The sequence below is a fragment of the Dioscorea cayenensis genome, chromosome 19 (assembly GCF_009730915.1).
Source record: "Dioscorea cayenensis subsp. rotundata cultivar TDr96_F1 chromosome 19, TDr96_F1_v2_PseudoChromosome.rev07_lg8_w22 25.fasta, whole genome shotgun sequence".
Taxonomy (NCBI): Eukaryota; Viridiplantae; Streptophyta; class Magnoliopsida; order Dioscoreales; family Dioscoreaceae; genus Dioscorea; species Dioscorea cayenensis.
The window spans coordinates 2,681,298-2,703,729 of record NC_052489.1 but is presented as its reverse complement, the minus strand read 5'-3'; the positions used below and the strand labels follow the sequence as shown (position 1 = coordinate 2,703,729).

At 34.8% G+C, this 22,432-nt stretch overlaps 5 protein-coding genes across 5 annotated transcripts; 2 read left to right on the top strand and 3 right to left on the bottom strand.

The window, feature by feature from the left end:
- Positions 1–1,201: 1,201 nt before the first annotated feature.
- On the top strand, positions 1,202–4,173 carry LOC120249747 (cryptochrome-1). The gene is made up of 5 exons (XM_039258377.1): positions 1,202–1,778; positions 1,891–2,109; positions 2,225–2,931; positions 3,027–3,799; positions 3,879–4,173. Exons 1-5 carry the CDS (start codon positions 1,376–1,378, stop codon positions 3,928–3,930), a joined length of 2,154 nt encoding a protein of 717 aa, XP_039114311.1. The 5' UTR covers positions 1,202–1,375; the 3' UTR covers positions 3,931–4,173.
- A 3,597-nt stretch (positions 4,174–7,770) lies between these two features.
- On the top strand, positions 7,771–9,243 carry LOC120250621 (nodulin-26-like). The gene is made up of 4 exons (XM_039259446.1): positions 7,771–7,848; positions 7,923–8,141; positions 8,301–8,566; positions 9,017–9,243. Exons 1-4 carry the CDS (start codon positions 7,771–7,773, stop codon positions 9,201–9,203), a joined length of 750 nt encoding a protein of 249 aa, XP_039115380.1. The 3' UTR covers positions 9,204–9,243.
- Positions 9,244–9,486: 243 nt separating this feature from the next.
- LOC120250327 (nodulin-26-like) lies at positions 9,487–10,714 on the bottom strand. Its single transcript, XM_039259132.1, has 4 exons — positions 10,573–10,714; positions 10,236–10,454; positions 9,887–10,152; positions 9,487–9,768 (listed from the first exon to the last, which is right to left on the bottom strand). The coding sequence occupies exons 1-4, from the start codon at positions 10,687–10,689 to the stop codon at positions 9,603–9,605; spliced, it is 768 nt and encodes a 255-aa protein (XP_039115066.1). The 5' UTR covers positions 10,690–10,714; the 3' UTR covers positions 9,487–9,602.
- Positions 10,715–12,206: 1,492 nt separating this feature from the next.
- On the bottom strand, positions 12,207–19,126 carry LOC120249996 (ubiquitin carboxyl-terminal hydrolase 4-like). Its single transcript, XM_039258719.1, has 6 exons — positions 18,775–19,126; positions 16,067–16,183; positions 14,988–15,086; positions 13,372–13,557; positions 13,053–13,234; positions 12,207–12,936 (listed from the first exon to the last, which is right to left on the bottom strand). The coding sequence occupies exons 1-6, from the start codon at positions 18,895–18,897 to the stop codon at positions 12,537–12,539; spliced, it is 1,107 nt and encodes a 368-aa protein (XP_039114653.1). The 5' UTR covers positions 18,898–19,126; the 3' UTR covers positions 12,207–12,536.
- Positions 19,127–20,031: 905 nt separating this feature from the next.
- Positions 20,032–21,125, bottom strand: LOC120249997. Its single transcript, XM_039258720.1, has 2 exons — positions 20,467–21,125; positions 20,032–20,312 (listed from the first exon to the last, which is right to left on the bottom strand). Exons 1-2 carry the CDS (start codon positions 20,668–20,670, stop codon positions 20,172–20,174), a joined length of 345 nt encoding a protein of 114 aa, XP_039114654.1. The 5' UTR covers positions 20,671–21,125; the 3' UTR covers positions 20,032–20,171.
- Positions 21,126–22,432: the final 1,307 nt, after the last annotated feature.

The following is a 22,432-nucleotide window of genomic DNA, read 5'->3' as shown; positions in this document are numbered from 1 at the left end:
TAATTAAAAAAATAAACTTTTAAATGTTTAAAATAAAATATTATTATTAGAAGACGAAGATCTATTATGATATGTTTTTTTTCCTCGTATTATGTACTCTAATGCTGTATGTACATGTACTTTATGATTTTTTTTATAAATGTGAACAAATCATGTGTCAAAAATAATACACACAATAAACTGAACTCTACAACAGATGTTTTGTTTATTTGCGTAATGAGAGAAATATCTTATATAAAATATTTGATACCAATATACCAAATGGTCATTAGTTATCTAATACGATTTGTACCTACACTTTGAATCATTTTTTTTTATTTTCTAATATATTTTATGTAATTTTTTTTTTTAAAAAAAAACAACTAACCACCCATACAGTTAAAAGAATGGTATTTCATTCTTCCTTCTAAATTCAAAATTAGAAGTCTAAATCACTCCAAAATCAAGGGTTCAATCTCTTCCAATTTAATGGTTGGCTCTTTAGCTTATTCATATTTATTTATTTTAAAAAAAACCCATCAAACATTCTAAAAATCTAAAAAAAAAAGTAAAAAAAATGAAATGTGTGACATGAATTATGCTTAATAATAGAAGCACGAGTTGATGTAATAGGAAACATACACCATCACTTCAAAAACCAATTATTTTCCATGCCATTTATTAATTGATAAACAATCATTCCTCACATTACATTAATCAACAAATCTATGTGATCTACCAAAGCCTCATTCCTTTATACGTCAACTTTTTAATCTATTAAAAAATCCATCATGTTCAAATAGTCAAACAATAAAATATTACAAAACTAAAGTATAATGCTATATAAAGGAACAACAAAGATAAGGGAGCAGGGAAAAAAAAAAGCAAAAAGCTATAAAGCACTCAATCTAACAAACCCACTTAAAAATCTTTCCTTAAGTTACATTGCATCCAACACATATATAGTACAAACAGTATGCACTAAAACACTAGTTCCAAGTCCATGCCATCAAAGGGTCAACCTCAAACTCAAACTCAAAAAACCCCCTCAAAAAAGCAAAAGGAAAAAAAATATCCAACAAAATAACAAAAACATAAAACCACAACTCAAAACAGTAACTAGTGAAACAAGAATAAGTAATAAATAACAATTGAAATTCACAAAAGAGACTAAAAAAAAAGTGGGTGTATGTCACTGTGGCATGGTAAGAAAGGTACTGCCATTGAAACCAATCATCTCATCCTCTCCACATCCATTGGTTGGAGCTCCCTCACTCTCTACCAACAAAGCAAAGAACTCAATCCCCACAATCCAACCATGTTCTTCACCACCACCACCACCACCACCACCTCTTCTTCCTCTTCTTCTTCCTGCAGCTACAAAGCTTAGAAAGCCATGACTGGTGGTTCTTCTCCTGCTGTTGCTGTTCATGGACAACAAAGCAGCAGCAGCAGAAGTAGCAGTAATATTAGCAATATTAGTAGTAGCACTAGTAGTAGCAGAAGCATAGTATGGTTTAGGAGAGACTTGAGAGTGGAGGATAATCCTGCACTTGCTGCTGGTGTTAGGAGTGGTGATGTTGTGGCTGTTTTCATATGGGCACCAGAAGAAGAAGGGCCTTTTTATCCTGGGAGAGTCTCTAGATGGTGGCTTAGCCAAAGCCTTCACCATTTGGACTCTTCTCTTAGGAGTCTTGGCACTCCTCTCATCACAAAGAGGTCTTTTGATACTGCTTCCACTCTCATTGACATTGTTCACTCCACTGGTGCTTCCAATCTCTTCTTCAATCATCTCTATGGTCAGTCTTCTCTTCTTCTTCTTCTTCTTCAAGATCTGTTTTTTATTATAATTGATAATCATGTCATGTAATACTTTGTGTGTGTGTGTGTGTGTGTGTGTTCTTTGTTAAGATCCTTTGTCACTTGTTCGAGATCATCGACTGAAGGAAAGTCTGAGTGCTCAAGGGGTTACAGTGCGTTCATTTAATGCTGATTTGCTTTATGAGCCATGGGAAGTGAATGATGAAAACCAGTGTCCTTTCACAACCTTTGCTCCTTTCTGGAACAAATGCCTCAGCATGCCTTATGATCCTGCTGCTCCACTTCTTCCCCCAAAACGAATCTCCTCTGGTGTATATATATCTCTTTATCAATTCTTGGCAGTTTAGATTTCTTAAAGTACAAACCAATCATGTATGTATATATGATTGATGTTAACTTTATCTGCCATTGAGTTTCATTTCAGGTGATGTGTCAAAATGTCCTTCAGATACTCTGGTGTTTGAGGATGAGTTAGAGAAGGCAAGCAATGCTCTTCTTGCTCGAGCTTGGTCACCCGGGTGGCGCAATGCTGATAAGGCCCTTATGGCATTTGTCAATGGGCCATTGATTGAGTATTCTGTTAATCGAAAGAAGGCGGACAGCGCAACTACGTCCTTGCTTTCACCTCATTTGCATTTCGGCGAGGTGAGTGTCCGCAAAGTCTTTCACCTTGTTCGAATGAAACAGCTCGTTTGGTCGAATGAAGGAAATAAGGCAGGCGAAGAGAGTGTTAACTTGTTTCTGAAATCGATCGGTCTTAGGGAGTACTCTAGATACTTGAGTTTCAACCATCCTTGTAGTCATGAGAGACCATTGTTAACTCACCTTAGGTTCTTTCCTTGGGTGGTTGATGAGAATTACTTTAAATCTTGGCGACAAGGCCGAACTGGTTATCCTCTGGTTGATGCTGGAATGCGAGAATTATGGGCAACTGGTTGGCTACATGATCGAATTCGTGTCGTGGTCTCTAGTTTCTTTGTGAAAGTTTTGCAGCTTCCGTGGAGATGGGGGATGAAGTACTTCTGGGATACACTACTCGATGCCGATCTTGAAAGTGATGCTCTTGGTTGGCAATACATATCAGGGACTCTTCCTGATGGTCGAGACTTTGATCGTATAGATAATCCACAGGTATTTATATGTATCTCTTTGTTTTACTGTCGAAAACAATGACATGTTTTGCTAACTCTTGTGAATTTTCTTGTTTTCACTATTGGAATGAATAGTTTGAAGGTTATAAATTTGATCCGAATGGAGAGTATGTGCGGCGGTGGCTGCCAGAGCTGGCTAGATTACCAACGGAATGGATACACCACCCTTGGAATGCGCCTGAGTCTGTTCTACAAGCTGCAGGCATTGAATTGGGCTCAAATTATCCTCTTCCGATTGTAGAAATATCAGCAGCTAAGACAAGACTGCAGGAAGCTCTAGCAGAAATGTGGCAACTCGAAGCGGCTTCCAGAGCTGTGATGGAGAATGGAACAGAAGAAGGACTTGGTGATTCTTCAGATGTGCCACCGATTGATTTTCCTCAAGAAACAGATATGGAAATCGATCGCGAACGTGAACTTCCTCGAATTAACAACACAGCAGTTAGAAGACATGCCGATCAAATGGTGCCAAGTATGACTACAATTTCTTCACTAATTAGAGTTGAAGAAGAAGTATCCGTTGGTGCTGGAAATGTAGCTGAGGATAGCAGGCCGGAAGTGCCATCTAATATAAATTTCGAGGCAGATACTCATAGAGAAGTAGCACAAGCTTTACCACAGTTTAATCCAGATATTTTACGGAATGCACTGCATTCGACAGCAGAGTCAGCAAGCACTTGGACCGAAAGAGACGGTGGACTTGTTCCGGTTTGGTCTCCTCCGCCTACTTCTAGTCGTTCTGAGCATTATCCTGACGATGATGATCCTGGTATCGGGAACTCTGGTTACTTGCAGAGGCATTCACAGTCACACCAAATGTTAAATTGGAGACAACTCTCACCATCAATGTGAGTTGGATTACCTCTATTTCTTGAAAACAGATCAAAATCTTTACCGAATGATTTGCTGATAAATTATAAATGACAGGAGGAGGAGTTGGGAGATGGAGAGCACAGTGCAACCGAATGCAATTGGGTAGACATTCTATATAATCTTTGAACAAAAGAATCATGTAAATTATTGACAGATATTTCTATGCTACTTACTGCTTGAGCATCGATAAATTATCTGCAGATCGAATCTTGTATGGATTCGATCGTGTCGTCTACTGCTTCCTTGTATCATATCGTATTGTATAGATTGTCCGAGAACTTTGTTATTTTCCAGAGATCCTTACATTGTCTATAATGTAGCAGTAATTTGGCCTTGTTTTTGTTCTTAATTCTCTTGTAAGTACTTTTATCTGATTTCGTATTATGAGATAGTTTTTGTCTATGATTGTTAAAAGACAACTTGATTTTCATGCTTGATCTTCTTAATTGTTCTGATTATATTTAGCTGATTGAGAAGCATTCCATATAAATAAACCGAATTAAAAAAAAAAAATCATCAGTTTCATGCCAATCATGTTTTCAGTTAATGTAAAACTGCTAAGAACACCATGCATGTTTGACATTTACTTATAAGGTAAAACAACACTATGAATATAACATGCATTAATATCTAAGCATAGTTTTTGGATATTAATGATGAATTTTGTTGTCAGAATCAATATGAAAAAAATGAAAACAATGAACTTTAACAAGAATTATTTAATACATACATGATCATTTTTAATGACTATATAAACAAGATTAGTGCCTCTAATGCATCTCATTAGTTCTAATTCATTTCATACATTAGCCTGAGTCTTAGTTAAAATGGACTCTTCCATGATTAACTAGAAACCAATTCATTAACTTTTGGTTTTGTTTCTAGTTTGTGTGAGATTGAATTATATTATTTTTGTTCAATTTATCTTGATGTTTATTGAGTGCTTGAATAAAATAAAGTTCTTGTTTGCTCTATATTCTCTGGACGGTGGAGATGAAGTTAGGAGTTCATCAGCAGTTAAAAATGCAGAAAAGGGAGCATTGTTAGAGTCAATACTTGGATGAGAGGATTATTCACCAAAATTTCTGTACCAGATTGAAGTAATTAAAAAAAAAATCCTTGATTAATTTATCATGTATATAATTTTCTTTATTTATTAAGCCACAAGCCATATCTTATTGAATGAAGAATAGAATATACTGATACTCATGGAACTATATTCCCTTAGTATGGATGCATATCCTTTTAGCAAAAGAACTGTCTTTTCTGTATACTTCCCCGGTTCCGTTGCTACCGCCGGCCTTACGCAATCGATCGGATCATATAGATATCCTTTCAACACAACATAGGTGATCCTCTTCACTGACTGTAGGAACGCCATTCATTTACTCAACGACTTCAACAACACGACGGCTTGGCGCTTCTCGTCCTTGATTCGGGATATTAACAACTTGATCCAGCCTTGGAACAACTTCATCTTCGAGCATATTAATCGCGATTCAAACACCATTGCTGACCACCTTGCGCACTTTGGAAGTGATAACCCTCTTTTATCTCTCTTTGCTCAAGGGCGTGATCGACCCCGCTGGCTTGAAGACATTTGTTCTACGTTTAATTTCGTGTTTTAGCTTCTGTTGGTTTTCTTTTGCTCTTTTTCTTAGTTCGTTGCAACTCCTTTTGCCAAAAAAAAAAGTAAAGAGTTAAAGAGTAAATAGTAAATACACTCTTGTCTTGCCCATGGGATTTATTTGTTATTTGTCGAATCACATTATCTTTAATCTGGACAGGTATCGGTTTAGAGATGGCGCTGGAGTTGTTAGTGTAGTTACATTTCTTTCTTGGTATATGATACTTAGGCCAATAGTATCATTGTTTATCTGATTAGCAAGACTATGACTAATTAGTTAGCATACTTAGAACTTTGTATGATAAATTTGTATGAAAGAATTTCTCGAAGGGAATATAAAGGATTTCTTAATATCAAATTTGGCCGGCATCATCGAATTCATGGTGATACAATCAGATAAAACACCAAATCACCAATCAATAAATGTGCAAAATAGGAACAGAGATAGCATAAGAAGCAGCATGAAAGTTTTGGTACTAATTTGTTAAGACACAAAGAGGGAATTTAAACTCTGTTTATAAAAAGAGTGGAATGTTTTTAAATAAATATAAAGCAACAGAAAATACAAATATTTGCAAATATAACCCTAAAATGCTTACTAACTAAGGTGAGATAAATAACATATAACAGTTACTACAAATATAATTCTAAGATATTTTTTAGTTAATATGAGATAAAAGACATACATAATAAGTCTCGATACTCGATACTCAATAGATGCAAGTAATAAAAGTAAATACTTACATTAAAAACATATGCAACAAGAATTACTTAGGAGAAGTATGAATTTACATGAATAATGTTTCTATTGGTAATTAACATATGTCACAATGCTATTGTTAAAAATACCAAAAATTAAGCAAAAATATTTCGATAGCATCAGTTCATTCATTTGGAACTTAGTAAAGTCACTGGCATGGAGGTTGAGGTGTTGTACTCAAATCTCTTAAAGAATTACATGTAGAATTAGTTGACTGCTAAAATTAATACACTTTTATAATAGTGGAAAAAAACTATAGATGACAAAAACAAAAAATTAGGTACACTTGAGGAAGAATGCATAAATGTGTGTGTTTTTGTTTTGTTTTGTTTTGTTTTTATTTTTGTTTTTGAGAAAAATTTAGAATAGTCTTGGGAATGAAGGGATAAAATAATATAGTGATGAAAAAGTTAGAAGAACCTTACAAGTACTATGTATGCTACCCCTTAAGCTGTAACATTTGTATGTGAAGACTATTCCTCCAACTTCTAAGCATTGGTTCACACATCAAATCTTCTACATTTATTCTTAATTCCAATTCTCTTGCAATTGTACCATCTAGATCTTTTCTTGATTCTCTATATCTATACACAAGTCATCAAACTAACATTACCAAGCACCTAAAACAATGCAAGACACTATGCAACAAAACAAGGACCTCATTTCAATTTCTTTTTCATCTATTAGTAGCTTTCTTTAATATCCTCTACAATTTGTACTTTTCTTTATTTCAATCACAAGAAAAGATAACAGTCTTTTCAGTAAACTATTTAGTATTTATTACTTGTTATCTTCTATCAAATTAATTACAAAAAGTAGGAATTTGCATGTCACCTGTAACTTTGTAAACACTTAAGGATCCAATACAAATATCACAAGGACTTTAAGGTCCCTAATAAATATATATATATATATATATATATATATCGCATCGATCCCCTAGGCACGTTCACAAATTCGTAATATGTGAACGTTGTTATGTTGGATTTCAATCCAACAGTTCTGTACTATTTAGTGAACAGTAATACTGTACTTATAAATAGTGTACAGTAAAAGTGAGATAAACAGTGTTTTTCAAAATTAAACACAAGATTGGCTCTTACCGTGCATTATCTTAATCCTCCTACTGTTGCTGTCTGTGTACGTCCACAGAAACCATTTTCTCATTGTTCACTAAATAGTGCAGAATCGTTGGATTGAAATCCAACTGCCGAGAGCAACGTTCACAGATTACGAATCTGTAAACGTGCGTAGAGAATCGATACTCTATATGTATATATATAGCTAAACAGAAAATATTCTTCCAAGTATTAATGTGTTACATGTAAAAACATAATATGATCATTCTCCAAGAGAGATTCTCATGGAAATCATCAACATCTTTTGTTTCCAAGCATAGAGGAGTATAGACAATTAATCTTCCTAGAACTACATTGTAATGATTCCAGCATATTACCTGCCATTACTCATATTCAACAATGTCTCATGATCACATATTATATATATATATATATAGATTAGCATGATCACATAGAGAATACAACATATGAACCAATAAAATGACCTCTGCTTCCATTGAAATAGCTCCCAAATTGGAAGAAGATGAACCTCTGATCTCTAGAATCAACATTCACAAGGTAATAGTAGTCATTAATTATCACTAATTTAAACACATATCTGTGATATCTAATTGTGTGAATATTATGCATAGTTTGCAGCAGAGTTCATAGGGACATATATTCTAATACTCATTGGAGTAGGATCGATAATTGTCGATGAAAGGGTGCACATAACATTGCTTGGTGTTGCCTTGGCTTGGGGCACCGTCGTCATAGCACTTGTATATACTATCGGGCACATCTCCGGTTGCCATCTCAATCCGGCAATCACCATTGCCTTCGCCTCCATTCGTCAATTCCCTTGGAAATTGGTATTTTTACTTCAAAATGTTTATCATGGTGTATTTGACATTAGAACCATAGATAAAAAAAAAATCAGCAAAAAACTGTCTCTACAATAGGAAAGTTGTAACTCAACTCTCTCTTAGCTGCTTAACGTATAATCGACAACTTTATAATAATTATTTCAGGTACTTCCATATATGGTGGTTCAAGTGCTTAGTGCAACTTTAGCGTGTTTAACACTTCGGTGTTTATTTGTGGGTGAAAATGCTAGCTTGATGCTATCTCATCCTATTGGAAGTACAGGAAACTTAAACGCCGTAACAAGTGAGATCATTGTTACTTGCATCCTCATGTTCGTCGTTTGTGGTACTGTCACCGATCCCATGGCAATTAACGACCTCGCGGGAGTAGCTATCGGTGCTACCGTTATCTTCAATGTCGTCATTGCAGGGTAAGGATTTATATAAATAGGAATCACAATGTATAATTTCCCGCATAGATTCAATCAAATATATACTTACTCTTTGTTAGATTAACTAATAGACCCATATTGATTAATTTAGAAGATGCAGATTGGCATATCTCTAGGCTTGAGTTTCTCATTTTTGTTAGCTTTTACATAATAGGTTTAATTTACATGTTTTACATATCTTCTCTTGATTTATATAACTTTTAATATAAAGATACTTAATCTGTAATGGTTAATTAATGCATTAAACAAAAGTCATAGCACATTACTGAACAAGGATGTATCAAGCCATTGTTTTCAAACACTCAACCTCATGTGAATCAAAGCCATAAATAATTAGAAGGACAGTGATTAATTTTCAACACTAAAAAGCTAGCTGTGCATGAACCAAACCACAACTAATTAATTGGATTAATTTGTATTAATTTTTAGGACAATCAGTGGAGCATCAATGAATCCTGCAAGAAGTTTAGGCTCTGCCTTTGCCACAATGAACTTTCAAGGGATATGGATATACATAACTGCACCAGTGATTGGGGCTGTTGCTGGATCATCACCGTACTTCTTTGTTAGCTTACATGATTTTAAGAAGAAGAGCAGCATGACTTTGAAAACATGAGAGAATTCACTTTGTATTTTCATCATCTCTAATGACATTTGGCAATAACTTTTATATATTTTAACATTGTTGTATTTTTTTTTTATTATTTTTATAAGATATGGACAAGTCACGTGTCAGGTATGCACGAGTTTTTTTAAAATATTTCACATGCTCTCACCCTACTCATGTATAGATTCAGCTCTGTCACTCTGGCTTGCACACAGAGTTCGCTGGTGCCACTAGGCTAAGATGCCTTTCGCTTTATTTTTATCTTATATATATATAAAAGTTTGAAACTCAATGAGAAATTCAATGACTAATCACTTTATAAGCACAAGGAGTGTGACATTAATATGAAAGGTACAACAACTGATGGCATTCAAACAAGATAATAATTAAAAAAAAAAGAAGATTTATCTAATTGATCAGGGATTTAGGCAAACGTAAGAAGTGATACAATGCTGATCCAAAAACAGCTCCAATCACCGGTGAAACCACATATATCCACACTCTTTCAAAGTTCATGGTAGCAATAGCTGGTCCTAAACTCCTTGCAGGATTCATTGAAGCTCCACTTATAGTCCTGCATTTTAATCAGTTTCCATAAATATATATATATATATATATTTAATTAATTCATATATATTATACTACTTCAAATAAATTATATGAATTAATTAAATATATATATATATACTCACCCAGAAATGAGAACATTGCAGAAGATGGCGGCTCCAATGGCAACTCCGGCGAGCTCTTTCGCAGCCATTGAGTCTGTGGCTGAGCCACAGATCACAAACATGAGAATGAATGTGACGATGATCTCGCACGCCACCGCACTCAAGTTACTCGAGCTTCCTGCCGGATGAGACAGCATCAAATCTGTATCTATGTCGACGAAGAGAAACCGGAGTGTTACACTTGCTAGAATTGCACCTAGCACTTGAACTACCGCGTATGGAATTACCTAAAATAAATAAGTATATAAGTTTGGGTCTCTCATCCTATTAACTTACTACAAAAAAAAATTACGGTAATTTTAAGTAGTACTAGTTTCCAAGGGAATTGGCGAACGACAGCAAAGGCGAAGGTGACTGCCGGATTGAGATGGCAGCCGGAGATGTGACCGATGGTGTAAACGAGCACCGTGACGACGGTGCCCCAAACAAAAGCCACACCAAGCAGTGTTATCTTCACCCTTTGGTCCACAAGTATTGATCCAATTCCAATGAGTATGAGAATGTATGTTCCTATGAGTTCAGCAGCAAGCTATACATAAATATAATATAATTTACATAATCTAGTTAGCAAACTTTGACTTTCTTTTTTGTAGCTAGCATTTGTATGTAATCAGAGATGAGAAATGAATGATGAAATGAAGTCTTGCCTTGTGAATTGTGATTCTAGATTTCAATGAATCCTTGTCTTGCAATTCTTGAGAGAGATGTTTTCCTGCTTCCAGAGCTGCCATATCAAAGGAACTAGAAAGGTGAGCTTGAGCCATTTAATTAAGTCACTAATGAGATGCATAAGAGATGCTAATCCTGTTTATATATACATCAAAGATGGTCACACATTTATTAGAGGAAAAGACTCCCTTTTGCATGTATACCCCTTTAAAGTTTTTAAAATTATTTTCACTTATATTTATGCCTATGAAAGATTTTATACTTCCTTTGTCCAATTATGAATGTCCGTTTCTACAAACTTTTGATGTCGTAATTAATTTAAATAAACTAAACATTTATAAATTTTTTAATTTCAACTATCTTCCAAATCTATTTATTTACTTTTTAGGTAAATGTGGATAAACCACAGATTTATTGAATCTTTCAAATCTATTTAAATGCATTGTTCTCTGTCAGTTTAGTATTAAATACACAATTAAAAAGAGATATGAGTAAAATAAAAATAAAAAATAAAAAAAATTTAAAAAAATAAATCAAACATTTATAATTTTTTTAATTTTAACTATTTTTTTTTTTTACATTTCGTGAAACAATTAAAATGAATATTTACTATCGATGAAGGGAGTAATAATTAGTGAAACCATTCATTTGGTAAAAAAAATCTTTTCTCACATCAAATACATTAAAATTTCTATTCTCAAATATAAATATATACACACACATGAATTATGTATGTCTAAATTAAATATCAAATTTTAGATGGGTGTATATATATATATAAATATATGTAGAGAAAACAAGAACAGCGTTGATAGAGAATGTGAAAGCCGCACCATAAATATGACATGCATAAACCCTAGAAATGAAAATCTCTGTAATCATACATTATTGGTGTTGTAGCATGCTTCTTTTCATGCTTTGATGGGTTGCCATTTGCCTACGTACGTTACTGTCAGCCATTTGAATTTTTTTTAATAAAAGCCACGATAATATAAAAAGATAAATAGATATAAAAATACACCAATTACAATGGTTTAACAACCTTCTGAGATGCACTCTATGTAATTTGAAAGATCTTTTGACATACAATTTTAGAATGGAGGGACGCGGAGGAACATATCATCTCCCACAAGTGACCCATTAGAACCCAATAAATAATATGTAAGCCCGAAATAATACATAAATAATACTACTACACTACTACTACTACATTATCACTACAACAATACTACAGAATGTTTGCCCTTCTAAGAAAAGGCAATGTTTGCCCTTCTAAGAATCAATGGCGGCAAAAACATGTACATGTTCTTAGAATATCATATTTATATATATATACAAAAATTTTTGAAGTCCAAACCATTTGTTCAATTGACCCAAACTCAACTCAACTCTCACATTTTATCATTTTATGCAACAACGAAATACCTCTAATGCACTTTCATAGAGATTAAAATGAGTCACCTCTGTGTTTGAGGCCCAAAATATTATATTAGTTATCCCTATAAATGCTTAAATATTTTATTATATGACTACTAGGTTTATTTATCATCCTATGGGTAAATAACCATTGTCATGGTGAAAATGTTAACATTTAAAGAATTCAGCCCTGTAAATCATCAACACAGTAACATAAAAGTGTTATTTTCCCATGATTCAGCAAAATTGTACTGCAAGACCACAAGGCTTGCAAGTTCTAAAGCTTGTTTGATCATATGGCTAATGTACATTCCCCTCCTACAACAAGATATGACAAGTGAAGAATACAAGAGTCCAAATTTTTAACATCCATATACACTCTGTGATTTATTCTTTCATCTCGACTGGAAAAGGGAATACAGATTTTGTCGCCATCTTCTGTACAATGCAAACGAATCAAAGAAAATATAGCCCTGTCCATTACCACTGACGTTTCACATGAATGAAGCGAGGGGAGGTCACATTTTCAATTCTTTCCACCGATGCTCTCGTAGAACAATATGTAACCGTGATCGGTGTTGCTTGAATACTCCTGTGAAGACCCGAAGAAGGTCTGCACAGTGGACTCATCAATCATCTCCACGTTCTCATCATCGAAGAAGAGCCAGTGGTTGTGGCTTTTGACAAGGCTGATGTAATGGCCGTGGTTGGGACCACTGCCGACATGGACCACAACCGCAAATAGTGAGTACTCAGAGTCTGAATTATCCATTGTATTGTTGAGCTTGAGTTCCAAGGGAAAGACAACACGATACGAGAGTTTTTTGTATCGTCCTAGCTGCTCAATGTACTTGAAGCGCTTAAGGTGGATCACCAGAATATAAGGCGCTTTCTTGATCTTCATACGTTTCTGAGCTTCTTGTAAACTGTTTCCAGGAAAGAAGAACAATGGAAACATAATAATAAGAATAATAACCAAGAAAAGGGTGGTGTTTATTTAAAAAGCGCAACTGTTGCACATGGTTTAGAGCAGGAGCATCACCTGCAGCACTTGTCACAGAAGAATTTATCCTCGGCATTCAAAGTCTCAGTCGAACAGAAATTTTTGAGGCAGCTAGTAATGGAACTATTTTGTTCAATGTCAAGGCTTAAGTCAAAAAATGTTTCATCCCTTGCTGTGACGGTTTCACACCTTAAGCATCTCGTTTCATTGGTTAAAATACCCTAAACAAAGGAGGTAAAAAATTGTCAGTTAAGAATGCAGTGGAATGATATCTTTGGATTGACATTAGAAAGTATCAGTAGAGTTGCTCTATTCACAGTGAGCTGGTAATGGACAAGTGTCAAGTAACTTGTTTCACCTGAAAACATTTGTGGACCCAAGTGACAATTGGTTCTTTCCGCGCACCATTGGCTTGCAGTTGCCGTGGTCCATTTGCAAGCTTGTCAGATGGTGGAGAGTTTTCGGAGCTTTTTGCAGCATTGGTCTCTTTCTCCAGAATGTCAACGAGTTCATTTAGCAAAAAATTCAAAAATTCATGAGCGTCCTATCAAAGAATACAAGGAGATCATTGAGATTTTAAAGTGATTTGTACATTGACATAAATAACAAACAAATAGCAGGATAAACAACTAGCTAGAAAACCAAGGAAAGAGAATTATAAGTGGCTTAAAATAAAAGCCAGATTAATTCAAAACAATAGCATGCATGGAAAACTCAAGAAACTTTAGAGTGTGTTTGGCAACCTTATTCCTTATACTGTTTCATTTTTGCAGCTCAATGTTTCATGTGCCTAGTTTTGAATCTTCTATTTTTCCATTTCCCATTCCTGCTATATTATAATTTCTCTATTTGAATATTCTACTTTTTCCATTTTAACTTATTTGCTTTGAATATTAAAATCACTATTTAACATGTTTTTAGAAAACAGAAAACCAAGAACAGTTTCCCATGCCAAATACACCCGTAAATCTAATAAGAAGACCATGGTTTTTAGGCACATCCAGAACTGGAACATGAATGATGCTAAGGTAAATGATATTAACACCAAACTTTGCCCACCCTTGTATAGCTCCACTCAGTAAAAGTTGGATGAACTGAAAAGATAAATGGTCTAGCAGGTCATACATGCTACATATTTAACTATCTGTAAAAAAAAAAACAAAAAAACAAAAAAAACAAAAAAAAAAACAAAAGGTACAGTTTTACACTTTACATCAATGAAAATACCAAACATTTAGAAGCTTAAAAAGAGACTAATCAAGAAGCTCGCCAAAAATGAACAGAGGGAAGACTTCATAGTCCTGGCTTCAAGTAATTTCACCCATTGGTTTCTAAAAAGCACTTCAATGCAAACAATGGAAAACAAAAGGTATGTATTCACATGCACGAGGAAGATTTTGCTATTCTACAGGCCTCAAACAACAAATTATTGAATTAAAATCAACATACTAGCAAACAAGAAACCATTGGTCTTCATATTCCCTAGCTCTAAAAATATAACTGTCAATATAGAATCAAGAATCCCTAAGTGTTACAATGGATGAATCATAAATTATAAGGTCATTGGATTTCTAGAAAAGAAAATAAATAATTGGCTATGCCTAATTATATTATGGCTTGTAAAAGAAGAACTGATCAAAAGATGAACAAACAAATCAAATCATTGGTCTTTTGCAACAGACAAAATTAAAACTTAAATTGTAAGAGGAGCTCTCTTAACATCTTCTTCTTCTTCTCAAGTAAACCTCAAGAATTCTAATCTCCATTGATTGGAGCATCATAAATGAATCAAGATGGTAGTAGGTAATTCAACAGAAGGCTTTAACCAGACGATGAATTGAATCGCAGATATGAAAACTTGTCTTTTAGGATTCGATCATGAAATTATGGTTTGCAGCAGGCATGCTTTACAAGGTGCCAGTATGTACCAAAATCAGCTAATAACTGATGAAGAAACAGACTAAGTTCAATTACCTGATGCATATAGCTGCGGAAAAGCTCATTTTGTTTTTTCACTCTTTGTACAAAACGTTTAGGAGCAATGACACCAGTTTTCTTCTTCTGAGAATTGATCTGCATAGAATTTCATATATTATTAATGACAAGAACATAGAACCTACAAAAAATATCCAGCAATGGCTTCCACTGGAACACTGACCAAGATAAGCTGCACTCCATATTAAAAATAAATAGATTGTACACCTCCACAACATACTTGTGACGTGTTTATCATAACCCATACTTCTACAGCAACAAATATATAGGCAAGCCGTTTCCTAATTATGAAGAGCACAAGCACCGCCAATAGGCAAAGTGAATAGATTCACCAACTTGAATGAAAAGTTTCAATGATGACATGAAGTCAACATTGTCAGCAAGGATAGAAATGGTCTCACGGTACAGAACAGATAGCATACAGCAATCACATAGCTGGGCATGAATGATAAAAGGTTCACATTGCAAGAGAAGAGCTACCATCTAAGATGGTTGATGTTCTTAGATTTAAAAATAGGCACAACCATAACACAGTGCCAATATTGTACATGTTAATAAAGAAAGGATGAGGTTTTTCCAGCACTACCGCTGTAAAAACAAAATTGTCTCCAAACAATAAAGGTCAGATATAGGCACCATAACAAGAATTGATAACCAAATGTGAAAGTTGAATTCAGAGCTTTACTTGAAAGGCACTGCACAAGGGAAGAACTGATTCAACCTCTAGACTAAAATTTGAATGCAATATATACATAACACAGAAATCAAAGGTTTCACCAGAAAGGTACAGAAAACACAAATATTGAATCAAACTCATGAGTTCCCTTCGAACAAACTTACAATATAGCTGCCAACTGAAAGTTACGACTGAAAGTCAATAATAAAGTAAAAGGTTGCTTTATCATCTGATCAGAAAGCATAACCAAAACTTGCCACTCAAATGCCACATGGACAAACAGAAAACAAATCAACTAAGCCAGAAAGAATCAGGTATAGCAGGAATAAAATGTCTCCAAAGGCTGTGACCATTACCAAAATTTAGCAGATAGAGCTTTTACCTGTGTGAACAGATCTGCCAAACATGTCAATAGGTTCTCTTCCGCATCACCCAAATTCTTGTTATTTGAATAATACTCTAGTAATTGTTCCCGAAAAGGTATGCAAAAATAAAGTGCCTGGCTTGTCCAAATAAAATAACCACAATATCAGTTACAAAATGTATTAGAATAACCTAAAATTCTAATCACATGTAAAACATTTAGAAGGGCAGAAGCATATAAAAATCCACATCATCCAGATTCTTATTATTTGAATAATATTCTAGTAATTGTTTCTAAAAAAGTAGGCAGAAATAAAGAGCCTGGATAATCCAAATAAAATAGCCACAATTTCAGTCAGAAAATCAGTTTAAATAACGTATAATTCTAATCACATCAAAACAGTTAAAAGACTAGAATACATAGCTATACTATTCCTTAGGCTAGGAAAATCAAATTACATCTTTGATGAGTAGGTTGCATCTTGCTACTAAAATATCCGGAGGCAGGCTACTGCTCCTTTGCTAATATTTACTTAGCACATTTACCACAGTTCAAAACAAGGCTTTCACATACAAGATCTCTAAGTGAAATTTATTATTATTATTATTATTATTATTATTATTATTATTATTATTATTATTATTATTATTATTATTATCAACTAACAGATATGACAATTTCCATATACAATGACATAATGGAAATTTTCCTCTTAAACGTGAATAGGGAGTCATACAAAAGGGAGACACATGCAGAATTTTAAGTACCACACTATTTGTATCAGCGAGTCTTATTGATGAAGTACTTCTTGAATTAAAAGGGAAGTAGGGAGCTAGCAAAAATTCATGAGAAGCTAATGGTTGTAACTTCAAATTAAAAGTGAACCAGTCACCCTAAAAACTCTTGATGTTTTAACTGTTTCCAAGTATGAGTGCTAAAGCTACAAAATGATCTCGTGAGGGAAGCTCCTATGTCACAGCAATCCTCATGAGTTGATTAGGAAATGTTCACCAATCACAAAGGCCACAGAAACTTAATCATTATGAAAGTAACAAGCCAAGAACAAATGGAAAAAAATGTTCAATGCAGGGGAAATTTGCTTGGTGCTTCTTACAGCTGGTGACAGACAAATGTGTCTGAATTTTTCTCAGTAGAAACATATAAAATCCAAAACTAATAGCAGTGTAACATATTGAATCTTATTTAAGTTGATGTAATAAATGATGAGAATAAACAAACATTTAATGTAGGGGAAAGCCATGTAAGCTGATTGTTAATTCTGGTATGTGGCAAATTTTTTATCAAAAGAAACTCCTAAAAATCCAAACCTAAAAGTGGCAAAGCAGTACTAAATAATGGACAACATTAGGTGAAAGGCAATAACAGAGTGGCTCATTGACAAATGCATAGTTGAAGTCCAAAGACAAGAGTGGCCAATGAAACACAAACCACGGGACTCTGGGGAGAACAATATGCTTTTTTAGGATGAATGGTCAAAGCTAATTTTCTCAACTCATCCTTCAAAGCAAGCGAGGTGTCTTGGCTGGTAATATATGCAGGTAAGGATAAGCATATAGAATAGTGCTTTCCTCATTTATGTTTACATAAAGGTCATTACACATCTGGTGTATATGAGGGCATTGATTAAAATAAATTCCTCTTAAACCACCATAAACACATGAGATGTGCTTAAGAAAAGGCAGGTGTACAAAAATAGACTAGAACAAAAACATTGCTAGCATTGCCTAAAAAGGAATTGTGAAAAATGATTGTAAAAGAGTTTTGAGCAATGAAGATTTTGGCACAATTTTTACTTACGTATTGACCAAAACTATATTCAGGGACAGGAGGTTTTGGGATAAAAAAAAACTTCAACCAATAGACAATGCAAGAAACTACAAGTCTAAATTGGACAAACCAACAAGACAACAGAGACCAGTAAGAACCAACCAGTCAAATCACATGTTTACATCAAAAAACTAGAAGTTAGCAGCACTGCTGCAGAAGTCAGATGAAACCAAACCAGGAGGCACTCTAGGCAGAGCTAAAAATATCTATGGTTCCAAACAGAAATGCATGGAGTTCAAGGACAACAAATAAATGTGTTACCCATGTTTCAGGTTGATTCCAAAATATGTCATTCCCAACTACAAAGAAGTTTGAACTTCTATAAAAACGAACCATATCAAAATGACCAAGCGCACGGTCCGATAAAAATCCTAAAAAAACCACCAAAATTCAGATAACACCTGAATCAAACAAATCTGTATTGTCTCCAGGCTGCCTTCAATCTTTTGCTAACAACCTAAACCATATCATCTCTTTACAAAAGAAAATCAGTAGTCATAAAACATTAAAAGATATACATATAAAAATCTGTACCAATACATGAGTGAAACTCCAAGAAGGTACTCTGAAACTAACAAACACACAGGCACCATTACAACATCAAATTCCCAATCCCAACAGATCATATTATACATATGGAAAACCACTGGCGCACCATCCCTATAATTCTTACTAAAAGCTCCAAAATTTTCCACATTAATCAAGCAATAGCAATCAAAATCACAAGGATCACACAAGAATGGCCATGATCAAGAATCCACAACATAAGCATCCTAAAAAAGCGATTCTTCACAGCAAAGAAAACCTAATCAAAGAAGGAAAACACAAAAGTTCTAATTTTTTCGCAATTCCAGCAACAAATGAGGAGTGAAAAGGACCTGGAGGACGCTATTGCAGTAGCAGGTGTTCCCAAAATTCTCAAGACCGAAGTAGCGCTCTCCTTCAGGGAACTGGTCACCAAGGGCCTTCTCCAACTTCGAACCCGTGGCCCCCATTACCATCCACGAAGTCAAACCCTAGAACTAAACCCCACTCTTCGAATCGCCTTCAGCCTCCGCGACGCCTCGGCACCATAGAGGATCAACGATGGATTTGATGTTCCACAGACTCCATGAATGGATTAAGGGCTGCAGAGAGAAAGGGGAAGGATACTCTAGGGTTTCGATTCCTTGCTCTTCTTGGTCGGAATGGGAGAGAGAGAGAGAGAGAGAGAGAGAGAGAGCTTGATGATCTCCTGCAAGCGCTAGCCCTTGTCTTGGCCGTCGCACGTGCGACATCCTCTTCGTAGCCGTTTTTCACATCATGGGAAACGAATTTTCGATGCGGGAAACGGAACGCTATGATAACTACAAGATTTTTTTACACGAGAATTACTTTTTCAAAATCAGTTATAGTTTTTTTTTTTAATTTTATACAAATTAGCCACAAAACAAGGATAAACGGATAAAGAGATACACCAATCATGGTAGCTTGATTGAAATCTTAAAAATAAACCCTGATATTACAATTTTAGAGAGATAACAAGATTTATTCCTCATACAAAACTACTACGGAGACTCAGAAAGTGAATTTTAATATAAGCAGCTTAAACTCGAGACCTTCTAATTACAAGCACGGGTAGTTACCAGTGAGTTAGCCCATGGTTTTTTTTTCTAAACAATCATTAAAAAAATAATCCCTGCTTCTATTGAACCTTAAAAGACAAAATTAAAAATAAAATTATAAAAAATATTAAAATTATCAAAGATAGTTTTAAATTTTTTTAATAATATTATTAATTATAGTATTATACATTATGTGCAAAACATCAAGCTTTTGTGTTTATATACAATCAATCTCAACAATGACTATTGTTGGAATATAATCTTACTGCTTGTACTTTTATTTTTTTCGACAGCTTGTACTTTTAATAAAATAACTTTTTTAAATTTTGTACTAAAAGTTTAATTTTTTTAATCTAAATGTAACTTTCATATGTGAAAGCTATTATTAGTTTTCATGGAAGTTAGTTACATGATTGACATAGTAAACCACAAAAGTAAACTGCTCTTATCTTTTCTTACTCTCATTTTTTTTATTTAAAAATTTTAAACTAAAAAAAAATAAATAGAACAAATAAATTTCTCATTCCTTGACTAATATAAAGCTCACATTAGAAATCAAACAGAAAACTAAACTTGCAGTTCTTGGCTTACTTTACAAAGAGACATCCATCCATCCACTGGATATATATAAACAAAGAAAAGAAAAAGAAAAACTCTCAACTTTCTAATCTTTACTGACACTTCCGAGACTTCCCATGAGGGACATCCGAATGGAAAACCAGTTCCATCATGGAACTACACTTGCATCTGAAGCAAACCCTCACTTCCCCTTTCTTCAACTCACTTTTCTTTCCCTCAGTTCCATTTTCCACCTTCCCACAAGAAAATAAAAAATTAAAAACAACAACAACAACAACATTGGAAGTAGTGAAAAGATGAAGGAAAACAGAGTAAAAGAAAAACCAAAGTAATTCAAAGGAAACGAAGAAGAAGAAGAAGAGAACGTGAAACGATGAAGGAACGAACCTTCTTCTCCGTCAGTGAAGCCAAGACTAGATGCGGAAGCGGATCTGGATCCGGATCCGAAACCGGAACGGGAGCCTCTGTCGTCTTCGAAGCGGACCTCATCGGATCTGAAACGTTGATCTTGGCCGGATCGATGATCGGACGGTGAGGGGAGTTCGAGAGGCAGACGTCCGTCAAAGTGCCGAAGGGGGAAATCGGATCCATGGTAAGATCGGAACAAGAACTCGGGCTCGGTGGCAGTGGTGGTCGCGGTGGAGCCGGAGAAGGGATCGGAGGGAGGAGGGGGATCGGGGAAGGGCGAATCTCCAGGCGATCGTCAGAGGATCTGGGGACGATGCAGGTGAAGGGGTAAGGGATCGGAGCTGGATCTCAGGATCTTTGTGGGCGGTGGCAATGCGGCGCTAGGGATAGGGCAAGAGTCCCAGCGATTGAGCGCCGCCGGGGGGCGCTTCCATTGGCCGCAGCACGGGCATGGAGGTCGGATTCCCACCATCTCTTTCTCTACTCTCTCTTGAATTGGGTTTAGGGTCTGGAGATCAGGGACGAGGGCTTGAATAGTGAGAGAAGAGTCACTGGGATTTATATGCTTATAAAGAATGGCGGTTGGATAACGGTTTTGTACGGTATATAACGGTCATTTGCGGATGTTTGTTTGTGTGTTTTTTTAATGTTAACCCCTTCATTTTCTTATAATTATTCTTAAACCAAGTGGTTTTTTTCATGTTGACACCTTCATTATCTTGTAATTATTACTCTTAAACCAAGATTGTTTGTATTGATATTAGAGTTGTAAAAAAGAGGGGTTGAATCATAAAGGATGGGTAGTTGAGATGGATGGTAAAATATGGTGCCGAGCCTCACTTCTATCGGCAGGTTCTCTCTTAAATCTTTTTATGTTTTTTTGATTTATAAACACTGGGCATTCTTCCCGGCTTCGCATCAGAGTTTTTACAATTTTGTAAGGAGTTTTAAAACAATATCATATATAAAATAATATAATGAAACAACTCCTACCATAGAAACTATTTTATACTTTGGATTTTAAAAATTTTATGAACATTTATTGCATAAATAATTATGTGTAATTAATATTTTTCAATTATTAATATTATATAAATATAAATAAAAATTTAAATGTTATAATAAAATTAAAATTGTTCCATGGAATACTTCGGAGTAGATTATACATCTACTTTAATAATATATATAGATTTAGACTATCATGTGACAAAGGTCATTTGGAAGGGCATATGTAAAATTAAGCTTATTAATTGGCTCACATGGGACAACAGGATTCTTACACTTGATAATTTGGCAAATTGATAATTTGGCAAAGAGAAAGTGTAATAAACTTCCGACTACAATGTGTTTTCATGTTATTCTCTTGTTGGAAAAAAATTAAATCCATATATTAATAACAACAAAGTTTACAAAAATGTGCATTCGCATAAAATGTGTGTTAGCATGTGATTATTGAGTTTTATGAGTTAGTGAATATGTAAGCATGTAACATTGTATGGAAAGTAAAGTAATGCTATACTATGAATAAGATTCTATTTATATAATGTGACTCAATCTAAGCTATGTGAGAATGAGATAATATACCAAAGGTACTCAGTTCGAATCCTATTTAAAGGAAAAATAACTTCTTTAGAGCTTGGACTCTCTGTGCGCGGACCCCAATAACTCAAGGTTACATGAGTCATTAACATTGTACATGTCTTCATATAACTATATAAGAAAGAATTTGCCCCTTTGTTAAAAAAAATGAGATAATATAAAATTTGTAAGACGAAGATGCAATAGACTCCCGACGGACACATGTGTCCTTTGTCATTCGGATACCGAATCGGTTGACCATTTATTCCTAAAGTGTCGGTTCTCCCGGGAAGTTTGGTCCTATCTATGTAGGTTCCTTACCTTACTTGTTTTGCCCCTGTCGATGGGCCTCTTGTGGAGTGACTGG